Source organism: Ciconia boyciana, chromosome 9, assembly GCF_034638445.1.
Source record: "Ciconia boyciana chromosome 9, ASM3463844v1, whole genome shotgun sequence".
Taxonomy (NCBI): Eukaryota; Metazoa; Chordata; class Aves; order Ciconiiformes; family Ciconiidae; genus Ciconia; species Ciconia boyciana.
In genome coordinates this window covers 10,359,183-10,376,201 of record NC_132942.1, presented here as the reverse complement: position 1 = coordinate 10,376,201, position 17,019 = coordinate 10,359,183, and the positions used below count along the sequence as shown (strand labels likewise).

The window sequence follows — 17,019 nt, the reverse complement described above, 5'->3', positions numbered from 1 at the left end:
TGCCGCATGGGTAACAGCTGAGCTCTTTGCTGGTAAATGATGGCAAATCTGTCAAAGCTGAGGCTGGCTCCGGATGGAGGCCTCTAGAGCTGTGCCAGCCCTGGGCACTTCCAGGGGCCCTGCCTCGCTGGGGGGCACAAGGTGCCCATTGCCCACAGCCTGCCCATAGCCTCGTGCCCCTGCTCTTGGGGGGTTCAGAAGGCTGTGACCCACCAGAAACAGCCCTTGTACCCCAGGGGTATCCCCAGTCATTCTGTGAGGGGAGTCCCACAGTCAGGGGAAAAGGGCAGAAGCCCCCCTGCCACATCAGTGGGACAGGGGCCCACCAGCACCCATCCCTTTTACCTTGTCCCCAGCCCTGGAGAAGGCGCCTGCAGGGTGGACACAGGGGTGTGGGGAGCAGCTGGACTGAGCAGGGCTCTGGGAGCCGTGTGTGGCCTCTCCCTTCACCTGTGGCCTGGCTTGGGTGCTGCCCAGGGTGGGCCTCGTGGCCTCCTGTAGTGTGATGAGCTGCCAGGTCTCAACCCCGAGGGGCATGGAGGGGCGAGGGAGCTGACGCGGGGCCCCAGGGAAGCAATGGCTGAGAAGAGGCTGGAGCAATGTACAAATCCCTTTATTTTATTAGTTTGTCAAAGACTAGTTCGAGCAGGATGGTCACAGCATGTCTGCGGGGCCCCAAGCCACCCACCGCCTCCCGGGGAGGGCCCTGGTGAACAGCTGGGGGCTGTGGCGGAGGAAGTACGGCAAGGGGGGAGCACGGTGTGGCAAGGGATGGGCTGGGGTAAGGGCGTGCCCCCGCATCCCCCCGTTGGGGTGCAAGCAGCAGCTCCTGGGATGTGCCTGGGGTGCTTGCCCAGGGATCCCTTCCCAGGCCCGGGGGACCCGTGTGCCCAGCGTCGGGTGGGGTGCAGCCGAGCACTCCCAACCCGGGACTGGCCCGGCAGCCCTCGGCCCCACGCTGGCTTTATTGCAGGGGGCAGAGCGGGGGCCCCGTCAGCGTGGCAGGGGGCTCTCGGCTCAGCGCCGCGGGTGGCCCCGGGGACAGCGGGGACTTGGGGGTGGGAGCGTGAGCAGCAGACACGAAGGACGCATGGAGCAACGGGGCGCACCCTGGCACAGAGACACTAATGCGAGAATGGGGGCCAGCGGGGCCGAGACACGGACGAGCAAGTGGTGGGGACGGCGGGGACGGGGTCGGGGGGGACGAGGCAGGGTGGCCCCTGCCCCGCACGTGCCTTTGTACATGGTCGGTGGAGCGCGGCGCCCGCTCCTCCCGGTGCTGAAGTATTGCAGTCTAACTGATATGGCTTTAACTATGGGGCCAGAGATGCGGGGAGGGGGTTCCCCTCCAACCCCCCGATGCTGGGGCACACCGGGCAGCCCCGGGGGACCCCCGTGCCCGGGGACCGGGGATGGGGGAGCTGCGGGCAGGGCGCCTGGCTTTGTGCTTTGGGCCTGGCCCAGGGCGGGATGGGGCAGGGGGATGGCAGTGCTGGGGACGAGGGCAGGCGAGCAGAGGCCTGCCAGGGTCCCCTGGGAGGGCAGGAGGGGCAGGGCAGGGGGCACAGGGAGCCACCCCGGGGTGCCGGTAGGGCCTGGGGTGCCCCCAGCCTGCCGCGAGGTTACATCAGTGCATTTGGTCCCGGTTCGCCCTGTCCAGCCAGGGCCGCTCCCCTTTGGCACGGCGTGGTGGGGGGGCCCTGCCTGGACGGGACGGGGCGGGTTTTTGGTCTGGTTGGGGGAAAGGGCAGAGGGGATGGGGAGGGGGTGCGGGGACCCCCCCCGGGGCCAAGGGAACTGATGGAGGGGTCAGAGGGGAGAGGGCGCCCGTGCCCCAGCACCCTATGGCAGGGTTGGTGGTGCTGTTACTTCTTGAACATATCCTGCAGCGGCCCGGGCAGGTACTTGAGGACGGTGTCCAGGATGCTCTCCTCCTCCTCCTCCTCCTCGTCCCCGCAGCCCGCCGGGATCGCCTTCTTGGGGCGCGTCAGGCTGCCCTCACATGGCTGCTCCAGCGCGGCTTTCTCCTCCGCCTCCTTCTCCTCCTTCTTCTTCAGCCCGTACTGCGAGGACACAGGCCCTCAGCAGGGCAGGCAGCGGGCACTGCCTGTGCTGTGCCCTGTGCCCATCACCACCACCTCGGGCCACCCTCCTCCCTGGCCATGCCGGCTCCCTGTCCCAGGCCCACCCCGGATGCCACGGGCAGGGGTGGGCACAGGGGAGGTGTGTGCCCACCTTGTCGCGGATCTGCTGCCGGACTTTCTCCCGCTCCGCTTCCATGCGGGCGTGCTTGGCTTTCCGCTCCTCCTCCTGCTGGCGCAGGGCCTCCTGCCTCTCCTCCTCCTTCTTCTGCGCGTCGGGGTCCTTCTCCTCCTCACCCCCCAGCATCTTCCCCATGTCCTTGGTGGCCCCTGTGCAGCACAAGACCATCGGCCGGTCCCCAAGGGTGCTGCAGCCTGGCGCTGGCTGCCGAAGCCCCTGCAGAGGCAGGGAGGGCACAGAGCCCCCTGGCAAGGACGACCCGGGACGTCCCCAGGGCCACCCGCACCAGAGCTGGCTGCAGACGGGCTCCAGAGGCTGCGGGGATGGGGAGTGCCACAGGCTGGCTGTGCTGCCCTAGTTTGGCGTCAGCTCCTTCGGCGCTGGCACCCAGGGGACCCGCCGGGGAATCCCACTTAGCGGCAGGAGAGCCGGGATTCCCCATCCAGGCGCTGCCGGCGCTGGGAACGGGAGCCCTCCGGCAGCAGCTCCCCGCCGCCGGCGGCTCTCCCCGCAGTTCTGTCCCCCCACCATGTCCCTCCCACCACGCTCCCCGGGGGCCAGCATTGCTCCTGGAGAGGGGACCCTGAGGGGGGACAGCACCCACTCACCGCCCAGCGCTTGCTTCATGACAAAGTCCATGGTGCCAGCGTGCACGGGCAGCTAGGCCAGCGCCCAGCTCTCATCCACTGCCGTCCGGGCTCGCTGACCAGGGCCACCTGCATGGGCAGAGAGGGACGCGGTCGGGGATGCTGTGCCCAGGGTCCCCGCTGCCCAGCCATGAGGGACGGGATGGTCCTGCAGGCTGCAGGATGCAGCGTTTCCAGCCCCAAACACCTTCCAGGATGAGCAGAGGGAGCTTTTGGGGTCTGCAGGCAGACGGTGCAGATCTGCAGGGTCTGCAGAGGGTGGGAAGATCTGCCTGCTGGCAGTGCCTGCTCCCCTTGGCACCCTCCCCACATCCCCGCTGGCCTTGGGGACCTGCGGAGGGACTTTCCACCCCAGCACTGCCCTCGGTGGGGCAGCAGGAGCCCGGGAGCCCCCGGGTGCTGCCTGGGCGCTGGCAGGATGGGGACCTACCACGCCACCACCCACTGCGTGCCCCTGCTTTGAGGGTGGGGGGACAGACCCTGCCTAGGGATGCCAGTGTGGCGCAGCCGGACACGGGGTGCTATGTGTGTGTGTGTGTGTGTGTGTCTGTCTGTCTGTCTGTCACAATGCACGTGCTCTGCAGAGGGAAGGAGAAGAGGCTGTTGGCAGGTTGTGACAGCGTTTGGGGGCTGTAGGGGTGGTAGGCAGCAGCCTGTGACTGTGATCCCTGTGGGTGCTGCAGATGGGTGACAGCGTGCAGGGACACTGCGTGTGCAGGACGGAGTGCGTGTGTGCATGCTGTGTTTGTGTGTGCTCTGTGTGTGTGTGAGCTGTATGTGCAGGCTGTGTTTGGTCAAGAGGTGTGTTTGCAGGTGGTGGCAGGCTGTGTTTGCATGGGGGGCGTGCACGCGCGTGTGTGTATATAAGTTTGTGGGGCTGCAAGCTGCATGTGCCCACACGGTGTATGGGTTTGCAGCCTGTTTGCAAGCTTTGCATGTGTGCATGCGTGAGTTTGGGGGTTTGCAAGCTCTGGGGATGTGCGTGCAAGGGCTTGCAAGGGGTGTGTGTGTGCAGAGGTTTGCAGGCTGTGTTTATGTGCGCTGTGTGTGTCTGTCCTGCGTGTATGTGTTTGCACACTGTGGGGGGGTGCAGGCTGTGTTAGTGTGTGTATGGGGGCTGCGTGTGCAGGTCCGTGGGTTTGCAGGCTGTACGGGGGGGTGTGTGTGCACACAAATTTGCAGACTGTGCTGCGTGTGTGTGTACGTGTGGGGGTGTTGCAGGCTGTTTGCATGCTCTGTGTGTGTGTGCATGTGCGGGATTGCAGGCGGTGGGGGTGTGTGTGGGGTGTGTATGCGCGTGTGGGGGGGGCTGCAGACTGTGCTCACAGCCTGGGCGTGCAGTTTGCAGAGTGTGTGCGTGTGCATGTGTGTGTGTATGTGTGTGCGCGTGCCTGGTGGGTGCCGCAGCCTCGTGGGTCCCCCCACCCGGGCTCCCTGGGACCCTGCTGGGCTGCGGCACCCACCAGACCCGGGGAAGTTTGTTGCTTCCAGCCCCGGCGCACCCCGTGGCACCGGGGGGGGACGGGGACGGGGGGGGGACGGGGACTCCTCCAGGCAGTACTGTGCTGAGCCCCGGGGCCGCAGTGGGGGCTCAGGGGACACCGGGGACGTGGGGACACCGGGGGCTGCCGGGACACCGGGGCCGCAGGGAGGATGCAGGGGACAGCGGGGGCCGTTGGGACACGGGGGGCACCGGAACACTGGGGCCGCGTGGGGGGCGCAGCGACACCGGGGTACGTGGGGGACACCGGGGGTGCAGGGACACGGGCGACGCGGGGGACACAGCAGACGGGGAGACACCGGCATGCTCCGGGACACCGGGGCCGCACGGGCTGCAGCAACGCAGGGGACACGGGGGCGCCGGGAGGGCGGGGGACAGCGGGGACACGGGACGTAGGGGACACCCGGCATGCGGGGACACCGGGACCGCATGGGGTGCGGAGCCCGGGGCATGCACCGTGGGGGGGCGCAGGCACACGGAGGGCGCGGGGGGCACCCGGGACGGGGGACACGCACCGGGGACGCAGGGGACACGGGGCAGGGCGCAGGGACACGGGGAGGGCGGGAGACGCGGTGGGGGGGGGGGTCGCGCAGGGGACGCGGTGCCGCGGGAACCCGCCGCCCCCCGGTGGATGCGGCGCGGGGCCCCGCCCGCCGCCCGGGGCCGCCCGGTGCCGCAGCGGCGGCGCTGTCCCTTCAGCACCGGCGCGGCGCGGCACTCACCGGCTCCGCCGCCGCTCTCCGCTGCCGCCGCTCCGCCCTCCCGCCCCGCCCCGCCCCGCCGCGGCCCGGCCCCCGCCCGCCCCCGGCGGCACGCGTGGGCCCGCCCGGGGCGACACCCCCCCGCCCCGCCACCGCGCAGCCCGGCCCCCCACGGGGGATGCGGGACACCCCCACCCCCGGGAAACGCCGCACGACCCCCGGGGAAACGTCCCGGGGAGCCCCGCACCGCTCCCCAGGATGCGGACGGGGCTCCCCAGGACCCCCCCCACGCTCCCGCAGCGGAGGGATGGGGGAGAGCGCGTCCTGCGCGGGGTTAATGATTCGCCTTCGTGGCAACTAACGGGCGAAACGAGGCATTCATTAATCAGCCGGAGCCACCGGGAGCTGCCCCTCCCCAACCCCGCAGCCCCCTGCTCCCTCACCCGGCACCCCGGCCGCAGCACCACGTCCCCCTCCGCAGCGGTGCAGGGCGGCTGCGGGAGTTTAATTAAAGTCCCTGATAAATCACCTCGGCCCCCCCTGCCAACAGCCGCCACTCGGAGGCCCCAGCTTTGGATTTTTGGTGCTGCCCCCCCCGGGGGTCCCACATGCGCTCCAGGAGGCAGGGGATGCTCGGAGGGGCTGCGTGGTGGCGTCAAGGCCATGATGCCCACAGAGCTCAGGATCCCTTTCAGCAGGGGGGTCCCCTGGAAGGAAATGGGGGGCACCACCCTGCCCGGCTCCCCGCACCTGCCCAAAGGCAGACAGGCTCCTGCAGCCCTTCCTGCCCCCCGCGGCTGCGGGACAAGGCTCCCCCGGGTCTCCCATCCTCGTCCCACTGCACAGAGAGGCACTGGGGACAGGCGTGTGCCCCATGTCCAGCCCTGCCACCCCGCAGAGGGGCAGCTGGCGCCTCCTAATTAATCCAGCCCTGGGTTATTAGAAACAAGATCAGCCCTTTGCAAATCAGATTAGTGGTGCTCTGAGCCAGGCTTTGGGGATAGCTGCTGTGAGGCTCTGGAGGAGCAGCCCTGCGGGGATGCTTATGGCTATGGCCTGGAAAAGTGCTGGAGAGAGTCTGGGTGTGGGGTCGTTTTGGGGACACCCTCCCTGCATGTGGGAGGCTGTGGGGAGCTGGGATGGGCTGCAGTTACCCCCACAAGCCCAGTGGTGCAGGCTGCAGAGATGCTGCTGGTGCCGCTGGGCACTGCTGGGGCTGCCGTGGGGAGGACAGGGGCGATGCGAGGTGTGGGGCAGCAGTGGGGAGCCATCCCGCAGCTGGGGGGGCTGGAGCTGCGTCATGCCTGTGCCAGCCCAGCACCTCTACAGGGATGCAGCACTGGCAGACCCGTGTGTGTGCACCCGCTGCCAGCTCCTGCCCCGATGCACGGCTGCTGCCACAGATGGGTCTCGGCACAGGGACAACACATCAAGGACACGGCCTTCTTGTTCACCCCCTCTCACCACTCCCCAAAATACCCCCCCCGGCACACCCCATCTCCGCCAGCCCCAAGCCCGCAGCCTCCTTCTACTGCGACATCGACCAACAACTCCTTTTTCCACCTCCACAGAAAAAAACACCTCCTGCCTTCGTGCCCAGCCCCACTCTGCCTGTCGGGACCTGGTGGGACAGGCACGTGGGTGGTGGGACAGGCCTGCGCTTGGCCTGTCCGTCCGTCCTGCGGCAGCCCTGGTCTGGGCGCTGACGTCAGCGCTCCCAGCAGCCGGGCGGTGGGCGGGCGGCACCGCTCCTATTGTATTAAAAATAATACAGCGGAGCACAAATTCATTACAGATAAGTGTGACAGCCAGGAGGAATTAACAAGCCCGTCTCTCAGCGCCTGACAAACGCCTCCTTTTGTTGCTGGGATGGCTCCTTGAGTCTTTCAATCTTTGGAGATGCCTTGCCTTATTAAGTGCATCCTCCCCCAGTAGCTCCCAGTGTGCCCAGGGACTGCTCCCAATATGAGCTGTGGCCAAGCTGGCAGGGCCGTCCCTTGTGCCAGAGCCCAGCACTAAGCCAGGTTTGCCCTCCTTGGGGCTCTTGGAGTGGTGTCCCCAGGCGTGGGACTCCACGCGGGGTGTGGGGTGGCTGGGGGGAGGTGGGCGAAGCAGCCCCTGTCCCTGCTGCCGCGGGAAGCAGGAGGCTCACGTGAACTGTGGCCAACCGCCCCGGCACTCCAGCTGCTGGTGCCGGCAGCGCAACCACAGCCGACGGGCCGGTGGGCACCCAACTCTGCCCTGCTGACTGGGCTCCCATGGGAAGGGCAGCCAGGGGCTCGTCACCAGCCCTGGGTACTGCCTCCGTCCTCCTGCCCCACACACCCCTGCGGACACCCCTGCTCCCGGGATGGGGATGGGCCCAGGGGACCCCCACAGTCCCAGAGCCAAGCTGGCTCTGGCAGGTGTTTGGAGGATGTTCCCGGTGCTGGGAGATTGTTTGCGCCTGGCACAGGCACTCCTTAGGCACAGCTGTCCCCTGGCATCGTCCTGGGCAGTGTCACCTGCCGCGTGGCTGCCTGGAGCTGCCGGAGGAGGCAGGAAGGGAAGGGACGGGGAGGGATGGGAGGGACGGGGGGGGCAGCGCCATGGCCAGATGGAAGAGGAAGCTCTCAGCGCTGCCAAGTCCTGCAAGTCGCCTCCGTGCCGGCTTGCGGGGGCAGCACAGCAGGGACGGAGCCGGCACGGGTGCCAGGGTCCCGGCAGCGCCCTTGCTCCTCTCCCTGCCGGCACCTGGGGAAAGGGCATGGGGCTGGCTGCTGCTGCCACATCACCCACCGCATCCACTGCCAGCAATGCCTCGATCGGCACCTGCCCACTCCACTGCCGGCATCGTCCCCAGGCCTCGCAGCCACACAGGGACCCTGCAAGGTCACAGCCTCTGCGGGCTCTTGCAAAGCTCCCAGGCAGAGGGAAGCGGGTGCCTGAGTACCTGCACCCACCCCTGCGGCAGCACCAGCCCAGCCTGCTGCCACCCATTAGCACAGGACAGTTATCTTAGTCCGCCCCCCCCATCTCTGCAGAAAATAATTATTGGTCCTTCTCATTGCACCGAGGGATTAAAAGTGGTTAACTCCATTTCCAAAGGCTTTGTTATGTTGGTTTTCCCTCGGCTGCTGCACAAGGCGATTTCCACAGTGCCACTTAGGCAGCTTTTATCAGGTTGTCTCCTGGAGGTAATTGGGTTTTTCAGGAGCCTGTTTAAAATTCGTAAGCCAGCCCCTTAAACAAAACAAAAACAGCAGCGGGGAGAAGGGGAAGCGGCAGAACAAAACACGCAGCAGCTGCAGCCTCCCAAGAGCAGCCCCGGCCCCTTGGGGCTGGCACCTGGCGGGGATGGGGACAGGGACAGGCACCAGTGTGCTGTAGCGTCAGCCTGTGGCTGGACCACCCAGTGCAGTGGCTGAGCACAGTGAGGGCGCACAGACCACAGGGACAGCCCCTGCCACCCCTGCTGTCCCTCCCACCAGTGACACCACACAAGGCGAGGGGGACCCGTGGTCACTCCGTTACACCGTGCTCAGGGTGAGTGTGCTGTGCTCAGAGCTGCCCATGTCCAGCCCCTGGGGACAATGAGGCCACCGCTCTGCCCCTGCAGCAAGTCACAGCACCCCCTCTGCCATTATCACCCCCACACCAGGCACAGGGTGTGAACATGGGTCTCACCGTGGGGCCCATGTGGGAGTGTGCCACAAGCCTGGGGGCTGGCGGGGAGAGAGGTGGGCTCGTGCTGTGGCTTGACGCCGGCTCCACTGCAATGCTCTGCCCAACCGTGGGAGCAGCACCGTGACGGCAGGGGGTGGCAGGGGCCCCTGAGCTCACCAGTGAGGGACAGAGAAAACGGGCCAAATCCACCCCTGGAGCCACCCTCACAGGATGACTTCTGGCCCCATGTCCTGAGGCTCTCCCTGGCTTTGGGCTTTGCTGGCTGGACGGGGGAGGCTCCTGCCCGCTGCCCTCCCCATGCCCTGCTCTGCACGGGCACAGCAAAGCACCCCTGCAGCCAGAGGGGCTCCGGACTGATGCTGCGGCTTTTCCTGCTCTCCTGCATCACCGGCACGGGCCCTCTCCTGCATCACTGCATTAATACCATGGCCCCATTGGCATCACTATTGCAGACCCATCTGCATTGCTCACACAGACCTGTCTGCCTCCTCTTGCCGGGCTCCTGCCCGTGGGGCGGGGAGGGTGTGCTGGGCACCCCCAGCCTGTCCCTGCCCAGCTCCATGCCATGGGGTGCAGCGTGGGCCAGGGAGTGGGTGGCGGGGAGCTGCTGCAGCAGATGGTTGGCAGGGCTGGATCACGGCACTGCACGCAATGAGGGATGCGTGCATTCCCTGGGGGGGCCGTTTGCAGGAGTTGGTTGTGAACTGGTGCCTGCAGGGCCCCAGCACACGCCCGCTTGTCCCAGGCACGGCAGCTGGCATGCGAGCCGGGGTGGCCACGGCTGAAGGAGGGATGGGGCAAGGAGGGGACCGAGCCCATGGCTTCCAGCTGTTCCCAGCGTGGCAGTGTCCCAGGAGGATGCCCAGAGAGGGAGGGATGCTCCCAGTGCTGCTCAGCCCTCCAGAGCTCCTCAAAAAGACCATCTACACCTACACCTGTGCAAGAGAGAGAGTGACGGAGGGTCTGAATCTCCCAGCAAGAAAGAGCGCCCAAGGGGACAGGGACCCAGCTCCAGGCTCCAACTAAGAAGCGTCCAGCGTGGCCAGGATGTCAGCTGCTGCATGACTGAGTGCCTTGGCTTTGCTGCCGCTGCTCTGTGCCCTGCAACGGGGAGCTCTGCTCACCCAGCCCCAGCCTCAGGGCCACGCAGAGCCCCGAGGTGTCCACGTCCCTATAGCCCTGCCAGGGCCATGGCACACCACCACACCGCAGCTGCCCACTGCCCCGTGAGTGCCAGGGGATGCTGGGAGGGACCCCGCTGGCCAAGTGCTGCAGTGGCGACTCCTTGTCCCCATGGCTCCCAGCTCCCGGCGCTCGTCCGGTGCCTCTGTGCCATGCATTATTAAACAGAGGCACTGCAGCCTCTTGCTGTTTATCCTGGCATGGCTGTGCGAGGAGCGGGCTGTGGGAGCTGCTGTGGCTCGCTGCAGTCTCAGCCGGAAGATTTAGGCTCGCTGTGGGTCTAGCCGACTCCCCAAACAGGTTTATGACTCCTGGGGTTACTCACCCGGCCGTTTCCCACCTCCCCACCCCACACAGGATGGATCCCACCTCCCTGTAAAAAAGCCACCGTGCACTCAGCCTCGGTGCTATCACCTACACTGCTTTCTCCTGCCCACACAGCAGGTACTTATAGCATTTACATCCCAATCCCTGTACATAAAGGCACGCTTGCGCTGAGTCCACCCCATCAATATTTATGGCAGACATGCACACCCGCACAGCTCTGCAGGGGCTGGTGTGGAGTGGAGCTGGGCGCAGCACACCAGGCACCACTCGGGGAGCAGACAAAAGCCCCCCTGAGCCCCCGTGATGCCTCCCCGTCCCTCCCCATCGCCCCAGCCATTGCCTTTGGGGAAGGAGCCAGCCTGTGCACATACTGATTCCCATCCCTGCTGCCGGAGGTGGTCGGGACTGTGCGGGGAGCGGATGCCCAAGGGTCCCCTCCTGGCTCCGTGTCAGGATGGGATATGGGCATCCACTCCCCACAGAAAGCCTTGGAGGGGTTATACCCACCCTCATTTCACCAGTGGGGGAAAGGCATGCAGGATAAGGGCACGATTAGCTCAAGATCAGGCATCCAGATCACAGCAGAGCAATGGCAGCCTCTGCCAGTCCCCCTCCAGCTGAAGCACCCTCAAAAATGAGACCCCAGGCACTGCTCCCCTGGGGTTCAGCTTTGTGCTGATACAGGTGTTGGTTTTGCAAAGATCCTGCAAGCTCTTTGGGGCTCCCAACACGAGGGCAGAGAGCCTGGGGTGCTTCCAACCCCCCCCTGCACCGTCAAGGCTGGGGAGCAGGAGGAAGAGGGGAGCGGGGATGCTGTCATGGCTGGTCCTGCTCTACACAAACTCCCAGCCTGGCTCTGGGAGAGCATCTGCCTTCCTGGGGGAGAAGGGCCTGTCGCATCCCATGAGAGGGGAGGTTTGGGAGCTGAGATGCCCCTTGCCCTGGGCAACAGAGCCGGCCAAGGGCCACAACGCCGGGGACACCCTGTCCTCCGACGGCAGCAGATGGCTGCACAGTGGCGGGCTCCGTGGTGGCGTAGGGTAGGACATCTGGGTGTCTGGGCTCCAGCCAAGCTGCAGCTCGGTGAGAGTGGGATGAGCCTGCACTGCCTTGGCTCACAGCGCTGGGAGGGCTGAGACCCCTGCACCGGGGGGCAGCTGGGATGGGTGGGGGGCTTGCTGCCCACCCCGGCTGAGACCTCCCCCAGCCTGCCTGTGCTTGGGGTTTCCGCTGCGGCGTGACGCTGGACGGGTACGGCGCCACTCCAAGAGCTGCTGGGGCTCTGGCCAGAAAATTCATTCTTGGCTGCTTGCAGCGGGGTTTGGCGCATACCTTTCCCATCTGGGGGCTTTCAAAGGCAAAAAAAAAAAAAAAAAAGAAAGAAAAAAACCCCTGGGCCCTGTGCCATCTCCACAGTCACCGTCACCTGCCACGGTCCCCAGGCAGGACTGTGCCCAGCATCCACCCTGGAGCTCGAGCTGCTCCCCCCTCCCATGGCCTCAGCCTGGTCCTGAGCTGGATGCCTCTCGCCCTGCACCGGGGTCTCACGAGGATGCCCATGATGAGCCCCCATCCTGGGGGGCCTGACTGGCTCCGCTGAGGCAGCCCCAGGCGTTATCTCTGCACCCCCGCCTTCATCCCATGGCTGTACCACGTCGGTGGCTCAGGCAGCACTCCTACCTTGGTGCGTGCAGCGCCGGGTGTCCGCAGGCTTCAGCACCTAATGCAGGGGCTTGAGCACCTCGTGGGGGCGGCTGGGCATTGCAGGGAGAGCGGGGCCTGCGGGAGACACCGACAGCGACAGCATCAGCTCCGTGGTGGGGCCCCAGGACTGGTCAGGGTGGACAAAGCAGAATCACTTGATGGGTGATGGACAGAGCACACCACTGCCTGCTGCCCTCTCCCTGCACCCGGGGGGGCCAGGGTAGGTCTGTGCACCCCCCCACATCCTGACCTCCAAGGATGGGAGCAACCTGCTGCCAAGACGCACCACCTCCCCACAGGTGGGAGCCCAGCGGGGCGCGCGGAGGGTGACAGGCTGCAGGAGGTGGCAGCCTGTCAGGGTCTTTGCTCCTCTCCCAGATCAGGGACACCACCTCCGCTGCTGGCAGAGGGCTCCTAGCCGTCTCTGCAGACACCCGGCAGTTTGGATGCCTTTATTAAATATTTAGAAGGCTCTCAATTCTTTGAGGATTTTAAAATTTCACATTAACTCTGCCTTCCTCAGCTTGCAAAGGATGATTTTCGTCTTTGGAGAACATAATGGCAAGTTAAAACAAGCCGCCAAACAAAAGCCCTTCCTCAGACTTTGTAATTTGTGAAAGCCTGGACCCGCTTTGGACTCCCCACTTCTGCTGGACCTCAGGAAGCTTCTGCCCAGGGATCTTGTCCCTTCCCTGAATGTCCTTGAAACCCCCCTGTGATGCTTGGGGAGACCTGGGGGGTGCCCCTGGGGGATGCTGGCCTGGGCAGGGGCTGTGCAGAGACCCAGGTACCAGGGTGCTGGGTGCCGTGCTGGCAGTTCCTCAGGGTGGCTTGTCCTCGCGGTGTGGCTGGTGCCACTGTGATGGGTGCCGCAAGAGTGATTTGTGCTCTGTGACTCGGGGAGCAGGTTCCTGGGGAAGTTACAAATTCATCCTGACTTCGAGCAAAGGCTTTTCCTCCACCCTGGGGAAGGAGGGAGGCTTTGGCAAATTGGAGATAAATATATGACCCAGGGGAGCCAGGGGAAACACAGGCAGACAGCGATGCTGGAGGAGCAGGGGCTGGGATGGATGGAGCCTGCATTTTTAAAAGCATTACAGGGCAGAGATGCCTCGTCCCAGCCCCAGGGGCAGGAGACGTTGCCAGCCCCCAGGCACAGTGCTGGGTTTGGGGAGGATGCAGGCTCACCCAGGGGACCCCGAGCTCTGGGGGCTGTGGGGAAGGGGCAGAGGGTCCCCAGTGGGATCCCCGAGGAGACCCCAGAACTGCGACGGCTTCCCTGGGAAATGCAACGGTAAAAGCTCAGCCTGGAAAGGGCTCAGCAGCAGCGTGAAGGTGACCTTTGCTGGGGACAACCGCTGCCTCCTTCAGGATGTGGGAAGGCTGGGGAGCGGGGTAAGACAGGCTGCAGAGTGCTGCGGGGACGCGTGCCTGGGGATGGCTGGTTTCCAGACAGCTCAGTGCCAAGGAGACGAGCTGGGCTGGGACAGGATCAGTACCCTGCTTTGTCAGCCATGGCCTGGGGTGCAAATTAGCTGTTCTGTGCTGAAACCCCAGAGGGTGAAAAGAGTGGGGACCCCCTGCCTGGGGACCCGAGAGGATGCAGAGAGTCCCTGGGGGTGCTGCTCTGATCCCTGCAGGGTATTTTTTTTCTGAGACAGACTGAAGCCCTTTTTTTCCTGCCTTTGCAATGGGCAGAGCCTGCCCTATGAAGATGCATCTCACCTGGACAGCTGCACTAGCTCAATCTGTCTGTCCAGGCAACCAGACACCAACCGCAGCCAAAAGCAGAGGATAAGGAAGAGCAGAGCAGGGTGATGGTGCCAGGACACCCCCAGCTCTGGGGACTGCGGTGCCCCTAGGCGCTGGCAGGGCTGCTTTTATCCAGCTGAGGTCTGGACACAAGACAGCATCCAGGGAAAACTTAATGCTCGAGACGAGACCATTAGCAAGCCCGCAGCTCTTCTGCTTTGGCACCTCTGGCTCTCGGCACCCTGCTTTTATAGCTGAGCTTGTCCAAATGTCGGCAGAAGAGGGTGGGCTGAGGAAGACAAACAGCGGGGTGTGCGGGCTGAGAAACTCTGGGCCACATCTCAGCACTTCTCCTGCCTAAGGGAAATGCTCTCATTACTTGCCTCGGGATTGGCATCAGCTTCGTGTCCAGGCACTGGGGTGGGAAAGAAGGCTCAGAGCCACGACGCTTGGGCCAAATACCTGCAAACGGGACTCGGTGCTGGCAGTGCGTCGTCCTGGCTCTCACGTGGGGTTGCAAAGGGCTTGGGGTGCCATGCCGTGCTGGGCAGCCCCCAGAGGCATTTCCCAGTTGGGGCCCTGTACCTGCGCCAAGCTGCCGTGCCTTCAAAAAGCCCTCAGCCTCAAAAATCTCAACGCCTCTTGCAGACTTCATCTTGCCACAGCCCGGGGCAGGTCTGGGTCACACCGTCATGGGGCTCTGGGATTTGGCTGAGATGAATGATGTTTCTGAGCCTCTGGTGAGTGTTACAGCAGGAGCTGGTGGCACCAGCTGGGGAAGGATGGACCTGCTGACCTGGCTGCTTACAGGAGTAGCAGGCACCTGCAGTGCAGAACGGCACAGAAAAGGTGACAGTGGCTCCTGGCGAGGCACCGGGTGACCCAGCAAGATGCTGGAGCCTGGAGGCACGGCCTGGAAGGCCCATGGCTGGATGAGGCACATGGTCCAGGTCTCCGCAGCCAGGAAGGCTCCACAGAGCCAGGAGAAGCAGAGGGGAAAGCTCCTGGGACGAGCAAGCAGAGAGCGCTCACGTGAGAGCAGCCTGCAGGAGCGCAGCTTGTTTACCCTGGCTGAGCAGGCCTGATTGCTCTCTATAAATACACCCAGCGAGTAAACACCGGGGAGGGAGAAGGATCGTTTAAACTCGAGGATGATGCTGGCATAAGAACAAATGGGGAGGTCTAGCCAGGAACATGTGGAGGCTGCGGGCGAGAGCAGAGATCCTCTGGCCGCTGGGAAGGTCCTGCTCTGGGCAAGGGGGTCCAGCCCTGGCTGTTTGGGCAGTGCGTGATGCCCGAGCACTTGGGCTCGGTGCCGGTGGGAAAGGTGGCAGCCCAGGCTGCAGTGCCCATGCCCACCTGCCAGACCAGACCTCTCCAGCTCTGGGCTGTGGGGGCATGCGGGAGCCCAGCGCTGCGAACGGAGCTGTGCCATGCTGCCAGCAGTCACCATCTCTTCCCCAGAGGGTTTCTCTGCAACACCGGACCTCCGCTGGGACCTCTCAGCTCCGGTGCTAAAACCGTGATGGGCAACTCCATGCAGCTCCGCTCGGCTCCCGACAAGCGGCACCCGGCCTGGCGGGCTGCGCCTGGCAGCAGCCTCTGCAGAAACCCAGGGAAGAGCCAAGGTGCGAACCACAGTCATCCTCCAGCACTTCGAGGTGTTAATAGCTCTATCTGGTTGGGGTCATTTCAATACTAATGTTATCACGCGAGGCAATCGAAGAAACAAACACTCAGCCCATAGCCAAGGGAGACTTTGAGACATTTTTCTGTGCTGGTTTGTCTCAGCTGAGCCGTCTCCAGTTTCCCCAGGATGGTGAGGGCCGGACACCCAGAGCAGTGCTGCCGGCTGGGGGCTGAGCTCCGTTTCCCCGGGCCAGGTCAGAGCCCATCCTGGCACCCCTCAGGATCCTGCAGCCTTGGGGGGACGAGGGCAGGTTTGGTGGAGAGGACACCTCTCTGCCCTGCAAGCCCAGCCCATCCTTCCTCATCCTCTATTTGCCAAACCCAGCACCTCGGCTTGACTTGAATTGCTCCGGCTCCTTCCCCAAACTCGGCCAGTGGCTGCCACTGCCCAGTGAGCCCAGCTGGTCGCGTGGAGAAGGCCTGAGCTGCCAGCCCTGTCCTGAGCGAAGGTGCCAGCTCTGCTTCACTGCTCTGACTCACTGCACTGCCTGCCTCGGGCAGTGGCTGCCCGGTCATGCTCGTGCCATGCGGGTGGCAGTGCCACCGTGTGCTGCCAGGCCTGGATCACAGCAGCCACCTGCCCTGTGTGCTGCAGCCACGGCGCTGGGGGCACGGCGGGGAGAGCGGCTGGAGCGTGGGGCCTCGGAAGGACCCCAGAGGGACGGAGTAGCGGGGAGAGGGGCTGGAGCCTGGGGACCAGAGGACCATGGAGGGGACCGTGCAGCTGGGATGCTCCACGAGTGGTTGGACTTAGCGGCGGAGAGCAGGATGGAGGAGGGAGATGTGACGGGGAGGTGTGGGAAGAGCCCGGTGGGGTAACAGGAGCTTCCCACAGCAGAAGGCTGCGTGGAGCATCCCCAGGTGCAGGCAGGGGGTGGTGGGGGGAGCAGGTCGCCTCCTCTCCCTGCCCACGGTCCCGCTCTGCAGGGTCCTCCCGCAGGGACGGCCAGGCACGGAGGGGCTGGGGGGGGACATGCAAACCACCGTCCGGGGGGTGACGGCCCTTCTCCTGCCATCCCCTCCGCATCGGCGTCCCCCTCTCCCCAGCCCTGCGAGGGGGCAGCACGGGGACGCAGCGCTCAGCCCTGCATCTTGCACCTGCATCCCGCACCTGCATCCCGCACCCTCACCGCATCCTTCCCCGCATCCCGCACCGCATCCCGCATGCCGCATCCCGCATCCCCGCGGCCGCCGCCCCGTTACATAAGCCGGCGGCCCCGGGAGGCTCGGCGGGCCGGTCCCTGTGCCCGTGCCCGTGCCCGCCCCCCCGCCCCGGGCTCTGCGGCACGGCGGGCCCGCCCCCGGCCCCGGCCCCGGCCCGGCCCGGCCTGGCCCGGCCCCGCACCCACCTGGCTGGGCTCGGCGCGGCTGGGCTCGGCGCGGCTCCGGTCCGCCCTGTCCGCCCCCGGCGCAGGGAAGGAGCCGCCGCCGGAAGGGAGGCGGGAGCCGTAGCGGTACGGGGGGGGCCCCGGTGCTGGCTCCCCCTCCGCCGCACGGCCTCCCGGGCGGGGCCGGCTCCGTGCCCGCCCCCAGCCCGCCCCGCGCCCCCGGCGGCAGCCCCCGGCTCCGGCCTGCCGTCCCCGCAGCC

At 65.6% G+C, this 17,019-nt stretch overlaps 1 protein-coding gene across 1 annotated transcript; it reads right to left on the bottom strand.

The window, feature by feature from the left end:
* Positions 1–1,619: 1,619 nt before the first annotated feature.
* CPLX2 (complexin 2) lies at positions 1,620–16,799 on the bottom strand. The gene is made up of 5 exons (XM_072872891.1): positions 16,781–16,799; positions 11,967–12,065; positions 2,871–2,978; positions 2,236–2,411; positions 1,620–2,063 (listed from the first exon to the last, which is right to left on the bottom strand). Exons 3-5 carry the CDS (start codon positions 2,899–2,901, stop codon positions 1,866–1,868), a joined length of 405 nt encoding a protein of 134 aa, XP_072728992.1. The 5' UTR covers positions 2,902–2,978; positions 11,967–12,065; positions 16,781–16,799; the 3' UTR covers positions 1,620–1,865.
* Positions 16,800–17,019: the final 220 nt, after the last annotated feature.

Bases quoted from the DNA above. Each gene is read 5' to 3' on its own strand.
- CPLX2 (XM_072872891.1), bottom strand. From the start codon at position 2,901: ATGGACTTTGTCATGAAGCAAGCGCTGGGCG. The intron at 2,412-2,870 runs GTGAGTGGGTGC...TGTGCTGCACAG, and splicing joins CATGAAGCAAGCGCTGGGCG to GGGCCACCAAGGACATGGGG. The intron at 2,064-2,235 runs GTGGGCACACAC...GTGTCCTCGCAG, and splicing joins GGCAGCAGATCCGCGACAAG to TACGGGCTGAAGAAGAAGGA.